We start from the raw sequence: 18,992 nt of genomic DNA on the forward strand, positions 1-18,992 counted from the left end.
AGGGACTCTAAGGAATGGATTCTCTTTGGCTTGGACTGTGTTTTAGCCTCCATGTGAAAATGCTTCAGACTGATGTCCTGAGAATGCACTTCCTGAAGACTCAGTCGGTATTGTGCAGAATTCGTCCAGAGGGATGGAAAAGCCCTATTACAACAGTAGTTCTTAATGTTTGGGGGTCATGGACCCAAAAGCTTTAGATCATTTCTCCCATAAACTATACTTGCAAATACTTTGGTAAAATTTTGCATGTAATTTCAGGCCTGTCCATAAATCCCCAGGCGACAGTCTGTCCTCACAGTTTCTCAGACACACTCCTACTTTCCCTGGATAATCCACTCTTCCTTAGAATGATGTGAAAATGGGCAAGGGCTTGGACTTCAAAGGGTCTAACTGTGTGAAGAGTAAACAGAGAGTATGGGGTGGATATAAGAAAAGCAAGTACAGTTTTTAAAAACATCAAAAGAAAGTCCAGTACTTAGATTTATGTGTCACTTAACAAACTTGAGTGCAAGGCAGCTGCTACAGAGAAGCTAGCAATGAATTCAATTTGGTGGGTAATTATTGACTATTAACAGTACATTTGTTTGCATGACTTTTTTTTTTTGGTGTTTCCATGTTTTATATCTTCCTTTGAATTTATAACAGTAATGCAGATTTTACAGTCCATGTTTTAGGGCTTATAATCTTATATACGTGAAGTGCCCATGTGATGTTCTTAAATTATAACTTGTGGTAACTTTAGGAAATAATTGTTTTATCACTTTTGAGGTCAGATCCTCAATAATGTGTTACAGCAGTTTAACTTTTCTCTCTTCTACTGCCCCCTTGTGGCCTTCAGATGGCTCACGACGCCCTCAATGCCCCTCTGCACGTTCTCCGGGCCATATACGAACTGCAGATGAAGAGGACCGACTCTTTCTTCCTGGAGGTTCAGAAGAGGTAAGGGACATTTAGATGTAGCCAAAGTGTAGTGAGTGAGGCAACAAGTAAGGGCGGGACTCTGTTTACCTCCTGCCAACTAGATCTGGATAAAAACTCCCGACGGGCCAAAGAGCAGTTGGTTTTCATTTCTTCGTAAAGCGACATGAAAGCTGGCTGTGCCACACCGCATGGCTCATCTTTGAGTTGTGTTGTGTGCTTCTCCTTTAGGAAGAGCTTTATATTCACAGTCTGCCTCTTAGAGTAAACTCGTTGTGGGGGCAGAGTTTTGGTTTTTTTTTTGCATTACGCGGGCCTCTCACTGTTGTGGCCTCTCCCGTTGCGGAGCACAGGCTCCGGACGCGCAGGCTCAGCGGCCATGGCTCACGGGCCCAGCCGCTCCGCGGCATGTGGGATCTTCCCGGACCGGGGCACGAACCCGTGTCCCCCGCATTGGCAGGCAGACTCGCAACCACTGCGCCACCAGGGAAGGGGGGCAGAGTTTTGACACAGACGCCAAGGTTTCTCTCCCACGTCAGCCCAGGGAGCAAACAGTGCAGAGCAGGACCTTCTGGTACATTCTGGTCAGAAGTGTCCTTTCGTTTGTTTGTTTTTTCACTTCTGTACATTATTTTCATGTTTTTTCTTCAAGGATTATTATAAAATTAACAATATACCCTTCCTCTTGGCCAGGAAGTTCAGAGCTAGTTCTCGGGCCCAGCTCTTAAATTTGTGGAGAACTTTATGTTTCTGCAACTAATCTCCTCCTCCATCCCCCACATCCTAGGTTTGACTTCCTATTCTGATTTATATCCAATTCCAATTTAATTTTCTTTTATTTCATATTTCTATTTTCCCATATGTATTTCTTATCTACTGCCTCAAATCCTTTGTGAGGTGAGGCAGGGTTGCATCAGTTAGGACACAGAAGTAACATGGTCAAGGAAGATGGAATTTGTTTTCCCTCTCACGGCGCAGTCCAGAGGTAGGCAGCAGCCTAGGGTGGGTGGGCGGTCTGCTTCACAAGGGACCCCGCACCCCCAAGGGTGCCGTCCTCATCTGTGTCGTCAGAGCTGGCTCCCCGACACCAGCTCTTTGTTCCAGCCCAGAAGAAAGGGGGAAGGTGGGGAAAGGAGCTCATCCTTAACCCAGTTGTTTGAGGGCAGGCTGCGGAAATGGCACACGTTACCTCACTGGCCTCCCATTGGTGTGACCCTAGTTGCATTGCTGCTAGGAGGGCTGGGAACTGTGTCTCCAGCTGGGTGATTGTGTATCTTGCTAAAACTTCAGGGAACTTTGTTTCTAAATGAAAGGAAGAATGGATCCTAAGGGATGGCTTGCATCTCTGCTTTGGGCACATGGGCATGCGTGCACATTTGTGTGCCCGTTTTTTTTTTTTTTTTTTTTGCGTTACGCGGGCCCCTCACTGTTGTGGCCTCTCCCGTTGCGGAGCACAGGCTCCGGACGCGCAGGCTCAGCGGCCATGGCTCACGGGCCTAGCTGCTCCACAGCATGTGGGATCTTCCCGGACCGAGGCACGAACCTGTGTCCCCTACATCGGCAGGCGGACTCTCAACCACTGCGCCCCCAGGGAAGCCCTGCGTGTCCGTTTGTGTGCACGTTTGCGTGCACGAATAGATGAACACTGTGAATCTAGCGTGTGAAATATGGAACATAACAACGTAATTGCGAAATAACAGGAAAATAACTCGGATCGGCATTTCTGCAAGTTTCACTGCAGGTTAAACTCTTGCCTTTCTGTAACTAGGGTGCCCAACTTTGTGTTCCTTCCTTCTCTTCAGGTTTGACGGGGATGAGCTCACCACCGACGAAAGGATACGGACCCTGGCTCAGAGGTGGCAGCCCAGCAGGAGTCTGAGACTGGACGAGCAGAGCGCCAAAGCTGTGGATACAGACATGATTATCTTACCATGCTTGGTATGTCGCCCCCACCTGGGAAGCAAGGTGTCTGCCCCGCTCCCACCCCAGTTGTGAGAAGGCCAGGCCTCTGTGACGGTGGTCTTTGGGTTGCAGTCCCGGCCCGCACGCTGTGACCAGGCCACCACGGAGTCAAACCCCGTGACCCAGAAGCTGATCTCCAGCACGGAGAGTGAACTGCAGCAGAGCTACGCCAAGCAGCGGCGCAGCAAGAGCGCCGCCCTCCTGCACAAAGAGCTCAACTGCAAGAGCAAGAGGGCTGTGCGGGACTACCTGTTCCGTGTGAACGAGGCCACAGCAGTCCTGTACGCCCGCCACGTGCTCGCATCCTTGCTCGCTGAGTGGCCAGGGCACGTCCCGGTGAGCGAGGACATCCTGGAGCTGAGCGGCCCTGCCCACATGACCTACATTCTGGATATGTTCATGCAGCTGGAAGAAAAGCACCAGTGGGAGAAGGTAATTAGGCAGCCGGGCTGGGCGCTCACCCCACTTGCTCCTCCTCTGTGTCCCTCCCAGCCCCCTGCTGGGGGGTTTGAATAGGCTTCCTCTAGTGAGTGCCTTCCTGGAGTGAGGTTACCTATGTGGCTGTACAGCCCCCTTACAGGTGTGAACGCAACGAAGGCAGGGTCAGGTCACTGTTAAACACTCCCAAGTACTGGCCTGGAGCCGAGCTCATGGCCTAGGCAGACTTGGTGCTCAGAGAGTGTTTGATGTAACGATCCATGAAACCTGCTCTTGCAGTTTTCCTTTTTTGTTTTCAGACTTATGAGTCTAACTCTCCTTGATAGCCTGTCTCTTCTCATGTCCCCTAGGGTCTCACACAGTGTGAAGTCTGGGAGACAGGGTTAATTATGATTCTGACAGCCTGTTCCCATAATACAGGAAGCCTTCCAGGAAGGTTTACGTCTTCCATTTTAAACCATGGTTTCTAGAATGTCTTACCTCAGGTCAGACACTCTGCCAGCACTTACACCTGTGTTACGTTGTGACCCAGGGAGTTTTATTGGTGAAGAAATCAAGCCCGGGAGGCTTGTCCAAGGCTCCCAGCTTCTGGGTGGCAGACGTGGGGTCTTACCAGAGTCTGTGCATTCTCTTAAGTCCAGTGCTCTAATTTTGTTTGTTCTTTGGCCACACCTTGCGGCCTGTGGGATCTTACTTCCCTGACTAGGGATCAGACCCGTGCCCCCTACAGTGGAAGCGCGGAGTCCTAACCACTGGACTGCCAGGGAAGTCTCCAGTGCTCTAATTTTAAGTTTCAACTTGACAAGTGGTGATCATCTTTTGTTTTGTTTTTAAATCAAATCTTCGACTTGGTCTTTTGAAGTAGTGCTGGGTTAGCAAACTTTCACAGGGCTGGAAGCATCTCTTCTACTTCCTTCTGTGTAGAACCAGGGGACCCATATAGCAGAACTCAGGAGCCCTGGGCACAGTCTCTAGCTGAACTACAAAGTTTTGTCACCATCTTCCCATGTTTCCTGCCTGTGTCCCACCAGATACTGCAGAAGGTGCTCCAGGGGTGCCGAGAGAGCATGCTAGGCACCATGGCCCTGGCTGCCTGCCAGTTCATGGAGGAGCCAGGAATGGAGGTGCAAGTGAGGGAGTCGAAACACCCGTATAACAACAACACCAACTTTGAGGTACGATCCCGGGTCGGCCAGACTCGCCCAGCCTCAGGGTACGCAGCTGGCAGGACCTGCAAGGGTTGCTGAGTAGCATGAATCTCATCAACTCCCACTGCGGCTCTTTCTGCCTGGACAGACGTGGCCTAGAAAGTGCTCCCGTGGTCTCAGCAGCAGTCTGCCTCCCTGAAGCCAGTCCCGGGAATTTATACAAACAAGTCCTCTCTTCTCCTGACCTTGTTTTAATAGAAAGCAAGGGGCCACCCCGCCCTGGAGGAGAGATTCCTCTTCCTGCAGCAAGCTCCTGAGAGTGAGGCCTCGGTGTCTCTGGCAGAGGCTTTGAGTGTGGGTCTGGGTTCAGCCCTCACGCTGTCCATCTCCTGATGACCTGGCCACACCTTGGAGTCTCCCACCCCTTTAATTACCCAGAACTGAAAAGCCTCATCTTTTCCATCCTTAAGTCTGTACGTGGACAGAGAGCAGTAGGAGTTTGGATGAGTCAGGAGGGGGGCGGCCTCAGTTATCCTCACTGACTTAGTGCTGCTTGCATTTCTTCATCTCTTTTCAAAATGTTGGAGCTGTCGTTCTGAGTAGATTACAGCCTGTGGCCACAGTGGTGGGCGATGGAGAAACTAATCCAGGATATGGTTGTTGCCAGCTGAGGTTCCGTTTTGCAGAAGTATAAACCTCCTCACTCTCTACCTTCTAAGCCTCTTTTCTTCCCCGGCTCCTAGGCTCTGTCCCCGCTCCCCCAGCCCCACGGAGACACACCTAGTGAGCTAGCGAGTTCTACCTCAGAGCGATCACCTTACCTTCTCCGCTGCCCTGACTCCTCCCCTTCCCTGGGTCCCTCCCTCTGCTCCTCTCTGGTCCCCCACTGCTGGCCTGCCCGGCCCTGGCCTTGCTGCACACCAGCTGTCACAGTGATCCTGGTACAGCACAAACCTAACCTAGGCTTTCTCCTGCTTACAACCTTTCCAGGGCTCCCCCTGCTGTCCAGACAAGTCTCGACGCTTCATTTTAGCACAAAAAGCCTTCTGCGTGTGTCCCTGCCAGCCTCTCCAGGGTCACGTCACCCCTGTCCCCATCTCCCAAGCATACGTGCACACAAAGCTCACCCTGTACCTCAGACACATCAAGCTCCTGTTATTCCCTGAACACGTCAGGCTTTCCAGTCAGGGCTCTTTCCTTTGCCTGGCATGCACCCCGCAGGTGCTCATCTCTCTCACCTGCCTCCTGCCATTCCTTCCTCCTGGACAGGCTGCTCCTGTGCCCCCAGTCTCCACAGCAACCCAAACATCCCTTCACTGGGACTCTTTTCTGCCCTCGCCTCCCCTCCCCTCCCCCCGCCTCCTTCGAGCTGTGCCCCAGGCTGCACGGTGTGCTTCCTGCCGTGTTTGCAGCCATGTGCGTGCTCCCGGACCCCGCTGGGCCGAGAGCTCCTGGGAAGGCAGGGGCTGTGACTCACCCCTTCTTACATGCCCAGTTTTAGCTGCAGGATCGGCACAAGGAAGCCCTCAGTCACTGTCCAGTGGCCAGCGATGACAGGAATGTCCTTGTTTCCCCTCCTAGGATAAAGTTCACATTCCTGGTGCAATCTACCTCTCAATCAAATTCGATCCTCAGTGCAATACAGAGGAAGGCTGTGACGAGCTGGCCATGTCCAGCAGCAGTGACTTTCAGCAGGATCGACACAACTTCAGTGGGTCTCAGCAGAAATGGAAAGATTTTGAGCTTCCAGGTAGTAAATAAATACTGAGGGATACAGACTCTTAGCGTTAAGTACCTAGAAGGGAGATTGTTGAGGGGTTTAAAACTGTGTTGAATCTCTCTCAGTGGAAAGCGCTCACTTGCCTTTCCCTGTTGCTGCAGCGTCCTGACCTGTTTTCTGATTCTTGTGTGCCCCCCCCAGGAGATACTCTGTATTACCGCTTCACCTCTGACATGAGCAACACCGAGTGGGGCTACAAATTCACTGTGACGGCTGGGCACCTGGGGCGATTCCAGACAGGTGTGTGCTCTGGTCTTTCTGTTTGCATGATCTCCCGGCCCGGGACACTCTGGGGGTCGGTGCCATTATGTCACTTATCTTTGTTAAAATCAAAGCAGGTACTTTTCTCTGAGACTTCAACGAATTTGTCCACAAGGCCCACGCACGTCGCTTGTGAATGTGCTGGAGTTGGCAGGTTGTAACTTCTAAAGAGCCATCTGTCAAGACCTAGGAAAGATGCTTGTTCTCTTAGAATTTGCCAGGGCATTCTGCAAAAAGGAAGAACTGAAAGTGTTCCTATGTTACTTTTACATAAGGCATAATTTCAGGCGAAATGTACATGATCACAGTGGTTTCCTCCTATTCATTAAAACTTGAGCAGTTTACACTTTTCAAATGTCTCTGTGTTGTGGGGGTTGCCAGGATTCGAGATTTTGAAGCAGATGCTGTCAGAGGAAAGAGTTGTGCCGCACCTCCCGTTAGCCAAAATTTGGGAATGGCTGGTGGGCGTGGCCTGTCGCCAGACTGGTCATCAGCGGTTAAAAGCCATCCACCTACTCCTGAGGATCGTGCGATGCTGCACCCACAGGTAAGCTGCCTTCTGGATACGAGTCCCTTGCTGGGTATTTGTATTGTGAATATCTCCCCCACTTCGGGGCTTGCCATTCACTCTGTTAGCGGTGTCTTTGATGAAAAGAAGTTTCTAATTTTAATGTCTTCCAGTTCATCACTCATTTCCTTTATGATAGAGCTTTCATTGTCCTATTTAGGAAATTTTTGCCTTACTTGACCTTGGGGTCATGAAGATAAAGCTTAATTATTTTTTCTTCCATATTTAGGTCTACAATCCACATGGAACGAATTTTAGTGCATGATTTGAAGGGTAGGGTCAAACTTTGCTTTTTCTCACATGGATCTCCACTTAACTCAAAAGCCCACCTTTCCCCTCACCACACTCCAGTGCCATCTTTGTCACAGAGAAGGTGTCCGTATACACATGGTTCCATCCCTGGTTGCTTTTGTTCCATTGGTCTTTTTGGTTATCTTTGTGCCAGTACCACACTTAGATATTGTAGCTTTATAGCAAATTTACGTTATCTAGCAGTATAAATCCTTCCACTGGTTCTTCATCTTCAAGATTGTCTTGGCTATTTTTACCCAGCATGTCCATGTAAATTTTAGAATTAGTTTATTTCTTTCCCCCACCCCAGCTTTATTGAGGTGTAATTGACAAATAAAATTGTAATGTATTTAAAGTGTAGAAGGTAATGATTTGATACATAATACATTATACATTGAGAAAGGATTCCCACAATCGAGTTAACTAATACATCCATCACCTCATACCTTGTGGTATGTGACAACACTTAAATTTCACCCTCTTGCTGAAATTTGCTTTTCAGCAAATTTCTGTTATGTGTTATAGTATGGTACACTATTATCAACTATAGTCACCATGTTGTATAATAGATCCTCAGACCTTATTCATCTTATAACTGAAAGTTTATACCCTTTTACCAGCCTTTCCCCATTTCCCCCACTTCCCAGCCCCTGGCAACTACCATTCTAATTCCCTGTTTCTATAGGATTGACTTTTTTTTGGATTCCACATAAAAGTGATACCATGCAGTATTTGTCTTTCTTTATCTAGCTTATTTCACTTAGCATAACGCCCTCCGGGTTCATCTATGTTGTCGGAAATGGCAGGATTTCCTTTTGTCTCATAACTGAATAATATTTCATTGTGTGTATATACACCACATTTTCTTTATCCATTCGTCCATTGACAGGCATTATTTCCAGACATTGGCTATTAGGAATAATACTGCAATGAACATAGGAGTACTGATAATCTCTTTGAGATAATGATTTCATTTCTTTTGGATATACCCAGAGGTGGGATCACTGGATCATTTGGTAGTTCTAGCTTTAATTTCTTGAGGAACCTCCATACTGTTTTGCATAGTGGCTGTACCAGTTTACATTCCCACCAGCAGTGCACAAGGGTTCTCTCTTTTCTCGACATCCTTGCCAGCATTTGTTTTCTCTTATCTTTTTGATGAGAGCCATCCTAACACAGGTGAGGTGATATCTCATTGTGGTTTTGATTTGCATTTCCCTGATGATTAGTGATAATTGAGCACCTTTTTATGTACCTGTTGGCCATTTGTATGCCTTCTTTGAACAGATGTCTCTTTAGGTCCTTTGCCTTTTTTTTTTTTTTTTTTTTTTTGCGGTATGTGGGCCTCTCACTGTTATGGCCTCTCCCGTTGCGGAGCACAGGCTCTGGACGCGCAGGCTCAGCGGCCATGGCTCACGGGCCCAGGCACTCCGTGGCATGTGGGATCCTCCCGGACTGGGGCACAAACCCATGTCCCCTGCATCGGCAGGCAGACTCTCAACCACTGCGCCACCAGGGAAGCCCTGATAACATTTTTGATATGTTTATTTACTATTGTTTTTAATATGGTCACATAATACTACATATACAGTTTTTAAATGTTTACATTTTATGTTACATATCTTGCTCTTTTCCACTTAACATTAACTTGAGATTTTTTCTACTGTCACTGGAAGTTTTTAACAACCATTTTTAAAGATGTGCAGTTGATTTACGTGAATGTGCTTGAGGATATCCTTTTCCCCGGAGTCCTGGTTTGAAGTTGAGATGCTGCCCCTTTTTTTATTTGCCATTGGTGAATAGTTTGGGCTGTTTTGGGGGGTGTGAGGTGACTGGAACTGTCTTGTCCTGCCTTTACTGGATAGGGGGGTGGGGAGCGTTGGAGCTGCAGTGCCCGGCAGCTACCCTCTGTCTGTCCGACGTCTGAGGGGCGTGATCCCAGCAAACCATACCCCTCTCCCACAGCGACCTCTGTGACCTCATGCTGTTGAAGCCCCTGTGGCAGCTCTTCACCCAAATGGAGTACAGCCTGTTTGAGGACGTGACACAGCCTGGCATCCTGCTGCCCCTGCATCGCGCCCTCACCGAGCTCTTCTTTGTCACTGAGAACCGCGCCCAGGTGAGGGCCTGTCCTGCCTCCCCACCAGGTTCCGGGCCTCTGCTTCGTCTGCTGCCTGGGGCCAGCGCTGGGCCTCAGGTCACAGCCCTCTGAGAGCCCGGGGTGTCATGGGGGCTTGGCAAACCCGCACAGGGAGACAGGCGTGGCCTGGGGCCCGGGGTTCCCCTCTCTCCCACCCCGGGGAGCCAGGCCCTCCCCGAGATTGCTTGTTTGCTCAGGCCTGATGCCAAAGGGGGAAGGAAACTGCCCTGGATCGACCCTTGACAGCAGTGAGTTTGGGAAAATAAACCAACGGGTTCTTTCTTCTTCCTCTTTTCCCTCCCCTCAGCACAATAGACTCATTGACTGTGAGAGATGAAAGGGCCTTTCAGAGCTCTTTAGCTCACGCCCTCATTTTATAGTGAGGAGACTGCGGTGAGTCAGGACACCTGGCTCCCCATCGTCCCGTTCCTTCCGTGGCTCCCAAGGAAAGCAGGCAGTGAGATGCCCAGCGGAGAGGGCGGCAGTGTCCCACCCGAGTCTTCTGGGACCGTGGGTCATGGGTGGGTGTCTGCTAGCAGGTAGCCTGCTGACAGCTGCCCTCTGCTCTTTCCGCAGGAGCTCGGCCTGCTGCAGGATTACCTGCTGGCCTTAACCACCGACGACCACCTTCTGCGCTGCGCGGCGCAGGTATGCCCTCCCCGGGCGGCCGAACCTCCCCCCACCGGCACCCGTGCAGACTCCACCCCGGCTTTACACGGAGCTCTGTTCCGAGTCAGCCACTTCCTGCTGGTGTCACAGAGAGCAGCGGAGCCCCATTTATCAGTGTCGTTCGTATTAAACTGTGGGGTCAGTAGACACTAGCAAGAATTTGTGGCTTTTAAACCAGAACAACCAGTGCCTTAAATTTATAGTTTGGCTGATCCCTGAAGTTTCCACAGAGTTAGATTTCAGATATTTTTGGATGTAACTTTCTTCCCTGGTAGGAGAACTCCTCTCTGACAGCTATTGGGTCTCGGGGCCCCTTTACGCTTTTAAATTACTGAGGATCCCCAAAAGCTTTTGTTTATGTGCGTTATATATATTGATATATACTGTTAGAATTAAATTAGATTTTAAATTTAGAAATTAAGTTAGAAATTAAATGCTAAACACTTATCAATTTGTTTTTTAAAATAATCTCATTCTATTTAATACTACAGTTGTGAAAAACAACGGTATTTTTGAAAACAAAATAATTTTTGAGAAGGGTAGCGTTGTGTTCCATTTTTGCAGATCTCTTTAATGTCTGCCTTAACAGAAGACAGCTGGATTCGCAGATCTGTTTCTGCTTTCAGTTGTTCTATTATCACACAGCAGCCTCCGGAAAACTCCACTGTATACTCGTGAGAGTATGAAAGTGAAAAAAGAGAAATAATGTCTCGGTATTATTACGACGCGGAGCCCCTGAAAAGGTCTGGGGAACCCGCAGGATCCAGACTACATTTTGAGAACCTTAGGCTCACAGACTCCTTGAACATCGTAGAGCGTGTGGTCTGCGTCCACAGTGGACAGATGGGGACACTGAGGCTCAGAGAAGGGAAAGATTTGCCCGCGGTCTCACTTGAGGGGGCATCCAGCTGGGACTCCCGGCCAGCGCCCTGCACTCTGTTCCTGGCAAGTCTTCTCAGTGAACCTACGGTCCTCCTACAAAAAAGGGTCAGAGTGCCTGCTTAGAAGTGGGCTTCCCCCATCCACTACAGAGGGGTTTGTGTGAATCGTCCTGAGACCCGAAGGCGGAGTGAAAACTCCCTCCCCTCCCGAGAGATGCCTGCCAGCCCTGCCATCACCACCCGTGGTGTCCCAAGGTTTCACACAGTGAAATCTTGACATTTGACCGTTTTGACACGGGAAGCTTCACGTCACATATTCCTGTGGCTCCTCCCTCACCTGCCGCTGTGTGCGGCCTCCTCATCCTCATTCTGACCCTCCCTACAGCCTGTTCACCTTGCTGGACTGGCTCTCTGCCTCTTCTCCCTGCTTCCGCCTCTTCCTTCCCCAGCCCCCGCCCCCGGCTCCTGCTGCCTTGGCTTGGAGACCAGCCTTGGCCTGGCTCCAGGGCGTCTGCCTTCCCAGGATTGCTTCGGGGTGGGGTGGGGGGGCCCACTGGCTGTTTGTTTCTTCCCTTCTGCACTTTCGTGCTGCTGTCCCCATTCCCTAAACAGCTTTCCCAGACCCCCCAGCAGATGTGCCCTCTGAGCCCCCAGAACTGCACCTGCTCCCCTCTCGGGACAGTGATGATTCTGCCTACGTTTGGAGTTTCCATGTGGTCTTTCTTGATAGCTTTGTCTTTCACTCTAGACTGTGGTCCCCCTGGTGAGGGGAACTACATCTGGCTCGTGTCTGCCTCTCCCCTGACCCCCCTCAGGTGCTCAGCTGAGAGTCTTGTTCTGTCAGCAGTCAGTGACCCAGCAGGTGACCGGTCCTTGACATTGGTGATGACTCTTTCTCCCTCCACAGGCCCTGCAGAACATTGCTGCTGTCAGCCTGGCCATCAACTACCCAAACAAGGCCACCCGCCTCTGGAATGTTGAGTGTTAGCCCTTGGTATGGTGTGCATGGAACTAGCTAATCTGTCCACAAGGATCTTAGAGCAGATGCCTAAACTCATTCGGGAAGATTCCTGTGGCGTCGGTGCCTGGCTCTCCTTGAGCTCCCCCTTCCACCCCAACTAGAATGCCAAGCCGCCACATCTCCGAGAACTTCCTGTGTCACAGGCCAGGCACCCGCACGTACCATAGCATGTGAGAATAAGCAGACCAGTGCAAAATTATTCAGAAAGGGCAGGCAGCAGGCCCTTGAGAAGGTTGTTCAGAGGCCAGCCTCCTCCAGGGTCTGTCCTTGCAGAAGCCACAGCCCCAAGAAGACCTGGCTGCAGCCGTTCTGGAAAGGAGTCTGTCTCCGTTGAGCTGGAACTGCCTGCACTTGACCTTCAGGGGAAGACAGGGTCTGCCCTGGGCCACCTTTCTCAGCAGGACCTCCAGCAGCAGCCTGGCAGCTCCTCTTTTGCTTTTGCTTCTTGAGACTGGGTCATCCAAACCAAAACCAGTGAGAGCCCCTCGGGGCTGCCACCTGGTCCCCACCATTCAGTTCGGAACACACTGCCGCACTGGCCCCCTGCATAGCCTCGGCCGTCCCGGAGAAATCCTTGGTGAGAACAAGTGCCCTTGGGAACAGCCAGCGGGCCACCGTGCACGTCTGCCCGTGCACTGCTCCCAGCACAGCTGCGTGGTTTTAGTTGTTTTAACATATTTCAGTTCCCACCTCGTGTTCTTAGAAAGGACCACACCAACTCCCTTGAGAGAGGCTCGGGGGCATGACCAGTGGATCGGTCATTCAGGGGGACAAACTGGTTTGTGTGAAAGTAGCAGAACTTGAAGAATACTCTTTAGCTTCTGTAACCTAAAGACTTGAAGTGTAATCAGAGGATACCTTACCTTAGAAGTAAAAACAAACAAAACCACATGATTGTATTTCTGCTCCATGGTCGTGGTAATCCATCACGTCCACCTCTGGGACTCTCCGTGGTTATTTGGCTGTCACTTGTCTGGCAATAACTACATTAGTTCTAATGAATGCTGTTTTCCACGTTTTTTTTTTTTTTAAATGGTTGTAGTCTTGCCCTGAAGTGCTGATTACTCTTCTCTTTCCAAAGCCACGCTTTGGAGTGTGAGGCTGGGTTGGCACCTGTGCCGTGGATAAGCTGCAGTGGGACTCGCCACTTGAACGTTTGAGCCACAGCTGCCGTTTAAGGGTGGGGGTCTGGGCCCGAGCATGTCCCCCACACAGGGCCAAACCCAAGGAAGGCTCATCATAGCCAGGGCCAAGTTGAGCAGATCAGCACTGCCATGGCCTCGGAAGCCCCCTCTGCGGGGCCCAAGACTCCTGGTCCCAGGAGCGTCTCACCACAAGAGCACTTTTGCCTTCTGGGTCAGGAGGCCAAGGTGCAGCGACCTTCTGCAGCCCTAGAATTGGATTCTCAGCCCAGCCCCAAGCTGCATGTGGAGCCATTATGGAGGGAAGAATTCAAAGGAGACAGAAACAGGACAGGTCCTGAAGCTCGGTGACCCGAAGCCCATCCATCACCCTGGTGTTGGAAAGGCCTGGGCCTGGCCCGGTGTCTCACGGTGTTGAGGTGTGAGGCGCTGCTGGCTTGGTAGAAGCCGCTTTCTCATCTTTTGCTCTGCCTGCATCCCCAGAGAAGGGCCTACGCTCTGTACCACCCAGACCCGGGTGGGTCTCGCAGTGAGGAGGGAAATCACAGAGAAGTGCCGTGCTTGGGAGGAGAGGTCCCTACTGCGGGCTCGGGCTCACTGAGGGGCTCCACGGAAGGTCAGCACGGAGATGGTGCACTCACTGCTTACCCTCGCCATGCCCCCACCTCCCCGATACCCCTCCGTGCCTCAAACTGACAGCAGCCACCAGCCACCAGCTTTGCTCCCCATCCTCCCGCCTGGAAAATAAACTGTAAATAAACGCTGGACTCCTCATAGCTTCTCTGTGTACACCACCCTTGCTATTCTGGTCTCTCTGTATCCAGTTTGCACAGAATAAGCCTCGGTTTCCCCTTCACCCACAACTGCTGCTCTCTCCTGGCAGGGCCCTGCCTCGCCCAGCTCCCCTGCATCCCACCCGCCTCTGCTTCCAGCCACTGGGTGGCGCCGCTGAGCCAGGCCCTGCTCCCCTGGTCCCCAGCTGGGCCAGCAGCACCCGAAAGCGCGATTTCCATCAAGACCAACATCCCTCTGATCCTTCTTAGGCAGGACTGCCTGGAATGAGATAAAACTGGCAGGAATGGAGGTGTTGTGGAAACATGTGCCTAATCTATAAAGAAATCTGTTCCAAACCATGTATATTGTACAGACAGACGCTGTTCCTAATGAGGAGTGACTTATTTTCATCATCGTTTTTAATTTGTTTTCTTACAGGTTTACGATTTTGAATTTTTCTTATTTGGTTGAAGGAAAGAATTTTGATTATATCAGCTGAGTAAGTTCAGCCTGTATAAAGGATGTTAAGTTGTGGGTAAAATATGCAAATGAAGAGAAATATATTGTACAAATTCTATATAAAAAGGTACACTTGTGTGTGGGCTTTTCTTTTTTTCCTCTCCTTCCCCTCCTTCTGCCTCTCTTACGAAGATGATACCTGGAGTTTCTACCAAGTCCATCCTGATGAATTTCTAGAATCCCACGGCCTCAGGGTAGAAAGGAATCAGAACGGTTCTTAGCTCCAATACCTCTCCCAGGTGCACCTCTTGCCTTGACTATAGCCGTGCCGGAGATGCCCCTCCCCTCGGGCTTATGGTCTGGGGGCTTATGCTCAGCCCCTGCTCCCTGGGCCTGTCCCTCTGCACAGCTTCTCAGAGGTTTGTGCACATACACGCTCTCTCCCCGGTCATCTCCTCTCCAGCCGCACACCCCAACTGCATCCCAGGCACCCCTCACCTCTTGTAGCTCACGGGACCTGTGTGCAGCCCGCCGAGAGGAGGAAGGCAGGGGTCTCACGGGGCTGCTGCCCTGCCAGGGCCTGGTTTCCTCCTTGCCTGCCTCTGGACCTGCTTCTGACCAAACACGAGGCCGACGTCCACCCATCCTGGGGTCTTGCGTCCGTCACGTCACTGCTCTGCCCCCTTCTCAGCCACTTTCCTGGCGCTGAGGGCTGGCTCGTGAATTAGAGAAGAGAGACTTTGGTGGGAGCTGGATGTAACCAACCTTCGAGGCCCGTCTGTTCCGGCCTGAAAGCATCTTGACACATCCCCCTAAAGCCCCCAGACTGCCTTCTGAGGAATCCGGGGCCAGGACCCAGGACCCAGACTCAGCCCTCATCATCCTTGAGGCCGGAGAGAAAACTGGATCAGCGTGGGGCTCAGCAGAACTGGGTGCTCCCAAGGCCTGTGCAGCCACTGAGTCTCCCTCTAGAGCCTGTTGGTGACGTTTTCGCCCTTTCCTGTCTCACAGCGTTACCTAAGCAACATTGATTTCTTGGGCCTTTACTCCAAAAAGTCGGCCTGGAGAGGCTGGCTGTGTTGGGCTCTGTCCGTCTGAGCCCCGTGCTGCTGCTTTGACACTGCTTTTGCTGGGCTGGAAAGGCTGCCTGCTGAGATTAACCCACGAGTAAACAATAGAAGGTCACAGAGGTCAAAAGCAATCTGAACTCAAGCCTTTTAGAACGGAAGGGAAACACAGTTCAACCAGCCAAGCCTCATTTGAGAAAGAACTAGAAGCTGTGAGAGGTCAGCTTGAAATCGCACAGGAAGTGGTGGCAGAGCCAGACCAGCTCAGTTCTCCTGACACACCAGCCCCAAAGCTATCACCGTGGTAGGCATGCGTTCATTCATTCAACAAGCAAATTTACTCAGCCAATCAGCATTATGCTAGGTGTTGGAGCTTCATGTAAACCACCCGGTTAAAAACCCAGGCTCTGGCTTTAAATTCTGATGTTTTCAAGGATTTTAAGCCCCCAGTGTTTCCTCTTCATATACTAAGTTCTCCAGTCTGCATTTTAATTAAAATGGTAATTTCTATTAAAAACAAAAACAAAACCAGCCTCCAATTAAGGCCAAATGTAAACATGGCCCTGTGTGCCCTATATGGTGGACCTTGTTACTTACTCACTGCCCTTTCCCACCCACTCCCCTTCCCTGCTAACAGAATCCAATTTTTTTGCAGGTGGCGACTGGAGATACTTTAATCTCAAGAAAGATAGGACCTTCCACTAGCTCCTGAGGAAAGTCACGATTGGTTTAAATCCGTCTCGGTAATCTCATTTCTATTTGCTGAATGTTCACTTGTCCAGCCCCTCCCGCAGTCAGGGTACCTGTGTGACCCAGTTGTGGCTAAAGAGAATTCAGCTTAAGCCTGTTGGGAGGCCTTGGAGAAGGGACTTTGCCCCGGCCCCCACTTGCTCCTCTTGACTGTGGTGAGAGAACACCATGCTTGGCACTCCCCCAGCAGTCTTGCTGCCACGGGGCAACCTCTAGAAGTGTGTGTGTGTGCATGTGTGTGTGTGTGTGTGTGTGAGTGTGTGTGTGAGAGAGAGAGAGAGGGAGAGGATGAGAGAGAATATGTTTGTTGTTGTGTGGTCTCTTACAGCTGAAAGCAATTCTGACCCAAATTTATGCAACAATTTGGCTCCAATCGTTCGAAAAAAATGTCGTAGTTCTGTCTCATCACCTCAATATGAAAGGTATATGGAAAGCAAATATGTAAAAATTCCTGAAATAAAATCAAAGAGACTTCTGACAGTGTCCAGTCAAGCCACAGATGACATTAAGCTGCAGCCATTGCCAAGTTATTCTTCTCCTTTCTAGGGATTCTTGGTATGGAGCTTTGCTCATGCTCAGTGAAGTTCCACACTGACTTTGGAGGCCCTGCCCTGGATTTACTGGGATTTCTTCAGTTGCAAGTTAAACCCACTCTAAACTAACTTAATTTAAAAGAGAATTTATTGACTTACAAAACTGAAAAAGCCCAAGCTGCCTCTGGCTCCAGGCAAAGCTAGATTCCAGGTCAGTCTGACTGTCTCTCCCCCTCCCTCCCCTGCTCTGCTTCCCTCTTGGGTTTTCACAAAGGTGAAGGTGAAGAACCAGGTGATGGTTCTCCTCTCCTTTCCAACCTGACAGCTGCCCACCACTGACTCCCGGGTGGCGACAGCCTCTCACTGTCTCTTTATGTGATGCTTCCCTAAGTTGTTAACTGATGTTTTCTAGCCATGATTTAAGTTCATGTTTACAAAGCTACTTGGGAGACCCATGAGTTTGCAGGTTGTCAGCCCAGAACTGATGAGCAGCACAGCATCCATGACAACTGGGCAGGAGATGTGCCGGGAGAGCCCCACGGAGGTGTGCTGTGGGTCACACCAGCACACCTGCTCAACCACTCAGCTACCCCGCCGGGCAAGATGCCCCTCATCCATTAGTGGTATAGACATTTCCCATACAGAAGTGGAGAAAAACATCCAAAAACAACCGATCTAAAAACAAAAAGGTTACATGGAAAAGAATGAGCACAGGTATATCAAGCAGATGAGACCAGAAAATCAGGGTCATTTAGTATTAGGCAATGCAATTCAAGACAAAAAAATTAAACTGGACCAAATGTCATTTTATGGATCAATATTTTCTGTGGATAAAGAGTGTAATTTTTGGGACTTCCCTGGTGGTCCAGTGGTTAAGACTCCACGCTCCCGATGCAGGGGGCCCAGGTTCAATCCCTGGTCAGGGAACTAGATCCCGCATGCCACAGCTAAGAGCCTGCATGCTGCAACTAAGACCTGGCGCAGCCAAATATATATATATATATATTTTTAAGAGTGTAATATGCAATTAAAACAGTTTTCTGTACCAAATCCCACCAGAAATTACATAAGGCAAACACTGCTAGAAATGTGTGGAGAATTGAGCAATTGTAATGGAAGGTAGGTGACATCCTTCTCATTTCCCAGCAGGTTATTTGAAAAAAAATGAAGAGCAGAGTTGTAAGGAAGCTTTCATGACAAAGCTCCCCTTCTCTGAGACTGCCCATGGAGAGAGAACCTCCTGAGAAGGAGGGCAGTTGACCCTCCCAGGCCTTGACTCTCCTAGGCCTGCCTCCCATCCCCGAGGGTCCCCTTCCGGGTGGACCATGTCATGCTACTCTGGGGGCCTTGTGCTCCCTTTGCCCTGCAGGCTGGGTATGGACATAGGCCTTCCTCTTAGTCCCCATGACACAACCAGGGCTGGGCTGGGCAGCTCATCAAGGCTTGTCAGATGGTCAAGGCAGAGCAGGCAGGAGCCACAGCACAGCCAAATCTACCACAGGTGACTGGCTAGCTCTGGTCATCAGTCAAAGGATGGGAGGAAGTGCCCTTCAGGATTCAGAAAGGACAGGAGCTACCTTTTCCTCTCTCTAAAGCACCTTATACTGGGATGGATTGGGAGTTTAGGGTTAGCAGATGCAAACTATTATATGTAGAATGGATAAACAACAAGGTCCTGCTATATAGCACAGGGAACTATATTCAGTACCCTGTGATAAACCATAATGGAAAAGAATATGAAAAAGAATGTGTGTGTGTGTGTGTGTGTGTATATATATATATATATACACACACACACACATATATGTGTGTATATATATATGTATAAATAACAGAATCACTTTGCTGTACAGTAGAAATTAACACAACATTGTAAATCAGCTATACTTCAATGAAATAAATTTTAAAATAAATAAAGCACCTTACACCAGCCCCTGCTCCAAGTCCACACTTTCTCTCCCAGGTCCAATTCTTCCCAGGCTGATGGGCAGTGGGAATGTCTAGTTCCTACAGGGACACCTCCACTCAACTTCCCATCATGGTACTAACAGGCTGGCTAGACCACAACACAATCACCCACCGTCTCTCTGTTCAAGAGTCTTACAGCAGTTAATAGCACTGCTCTGTTCTTAAGTAAGTGTGGGTGCGTACCTGTGCTTGTGTGTGTACATGCAGATCGTGCCCATAGAG

At 50.0% G+C, this 18,992-nt stretch overlaps 1 protein-coding gene across 3 annotated transcripts in view; it reads left to right on the forward strand.

Annotated features, from left to right (window-relative positions):
- Positions 1-12,044, forward strand: part of ZZEF1 (zinc finger ZZ-type and EF-hand domain containing 1) — a gene marked incomplete at both ends in the record, with an annotated part of 120,432 nt that extends 108,388 nt beyond the window's left edge. For 2 of the 3 annotated variants that reach the window (XM_079726040.1, XM_079726041.1), the window contains 10 exons: positions 839-939; positions 2,721-2,856; positions 2,953-3,312; positions 4,350-4,493; positions 6,048-6,216; positions 6,388-6,486; positions 6,889-7,054; positions 9,332-9,485; positions 10,083-10,154; positions 11,964-12,044. In XM_079726040.1, the coding sequence (XP_079582166.1) occupies positions 839-939; positions 2,721-2,856; positions 2,953-3,312; positions 4,350-4,493; positions 6,048-6,216; positions 6,388-6,486; positions 6,889-7,054; positions 9,332-9,485; positions 10,083-10,154; positions 11,964-12,044 (1,482 nt within the window). The remainder of the gene's footprint in view (positions 1-838; positions 940-2,720; positions 2,857-2,952; positions 3,313-4,349; positions 4,494-6,047; positions 6,217-6,387; positions 6,487-6,888; positions 7,055-9,331; positions 9,486-10,082; positions 10,155-11,963) is intronic. The other variant, XM_079726042.1, reaches the window with a different exon arrangement.
- Positions 12,045-18,992: the final 6,948 nt, after the last annotated feature.

The sequence above is a fragment of the Hyperoodon ampullatus genome (genome assembly GCF_949752795.1).
Source record: "Hyperoodon ampullatus genome assembly, chromosome: 19".
NCBI classification, from domain to species: domain Eukaryota; kingdom Metazoa; phylum Chordata; class Mammalia; order Artiodactyla; family Ziphiidae; genus Hyperoodon; species Hyperoodon ampullatus.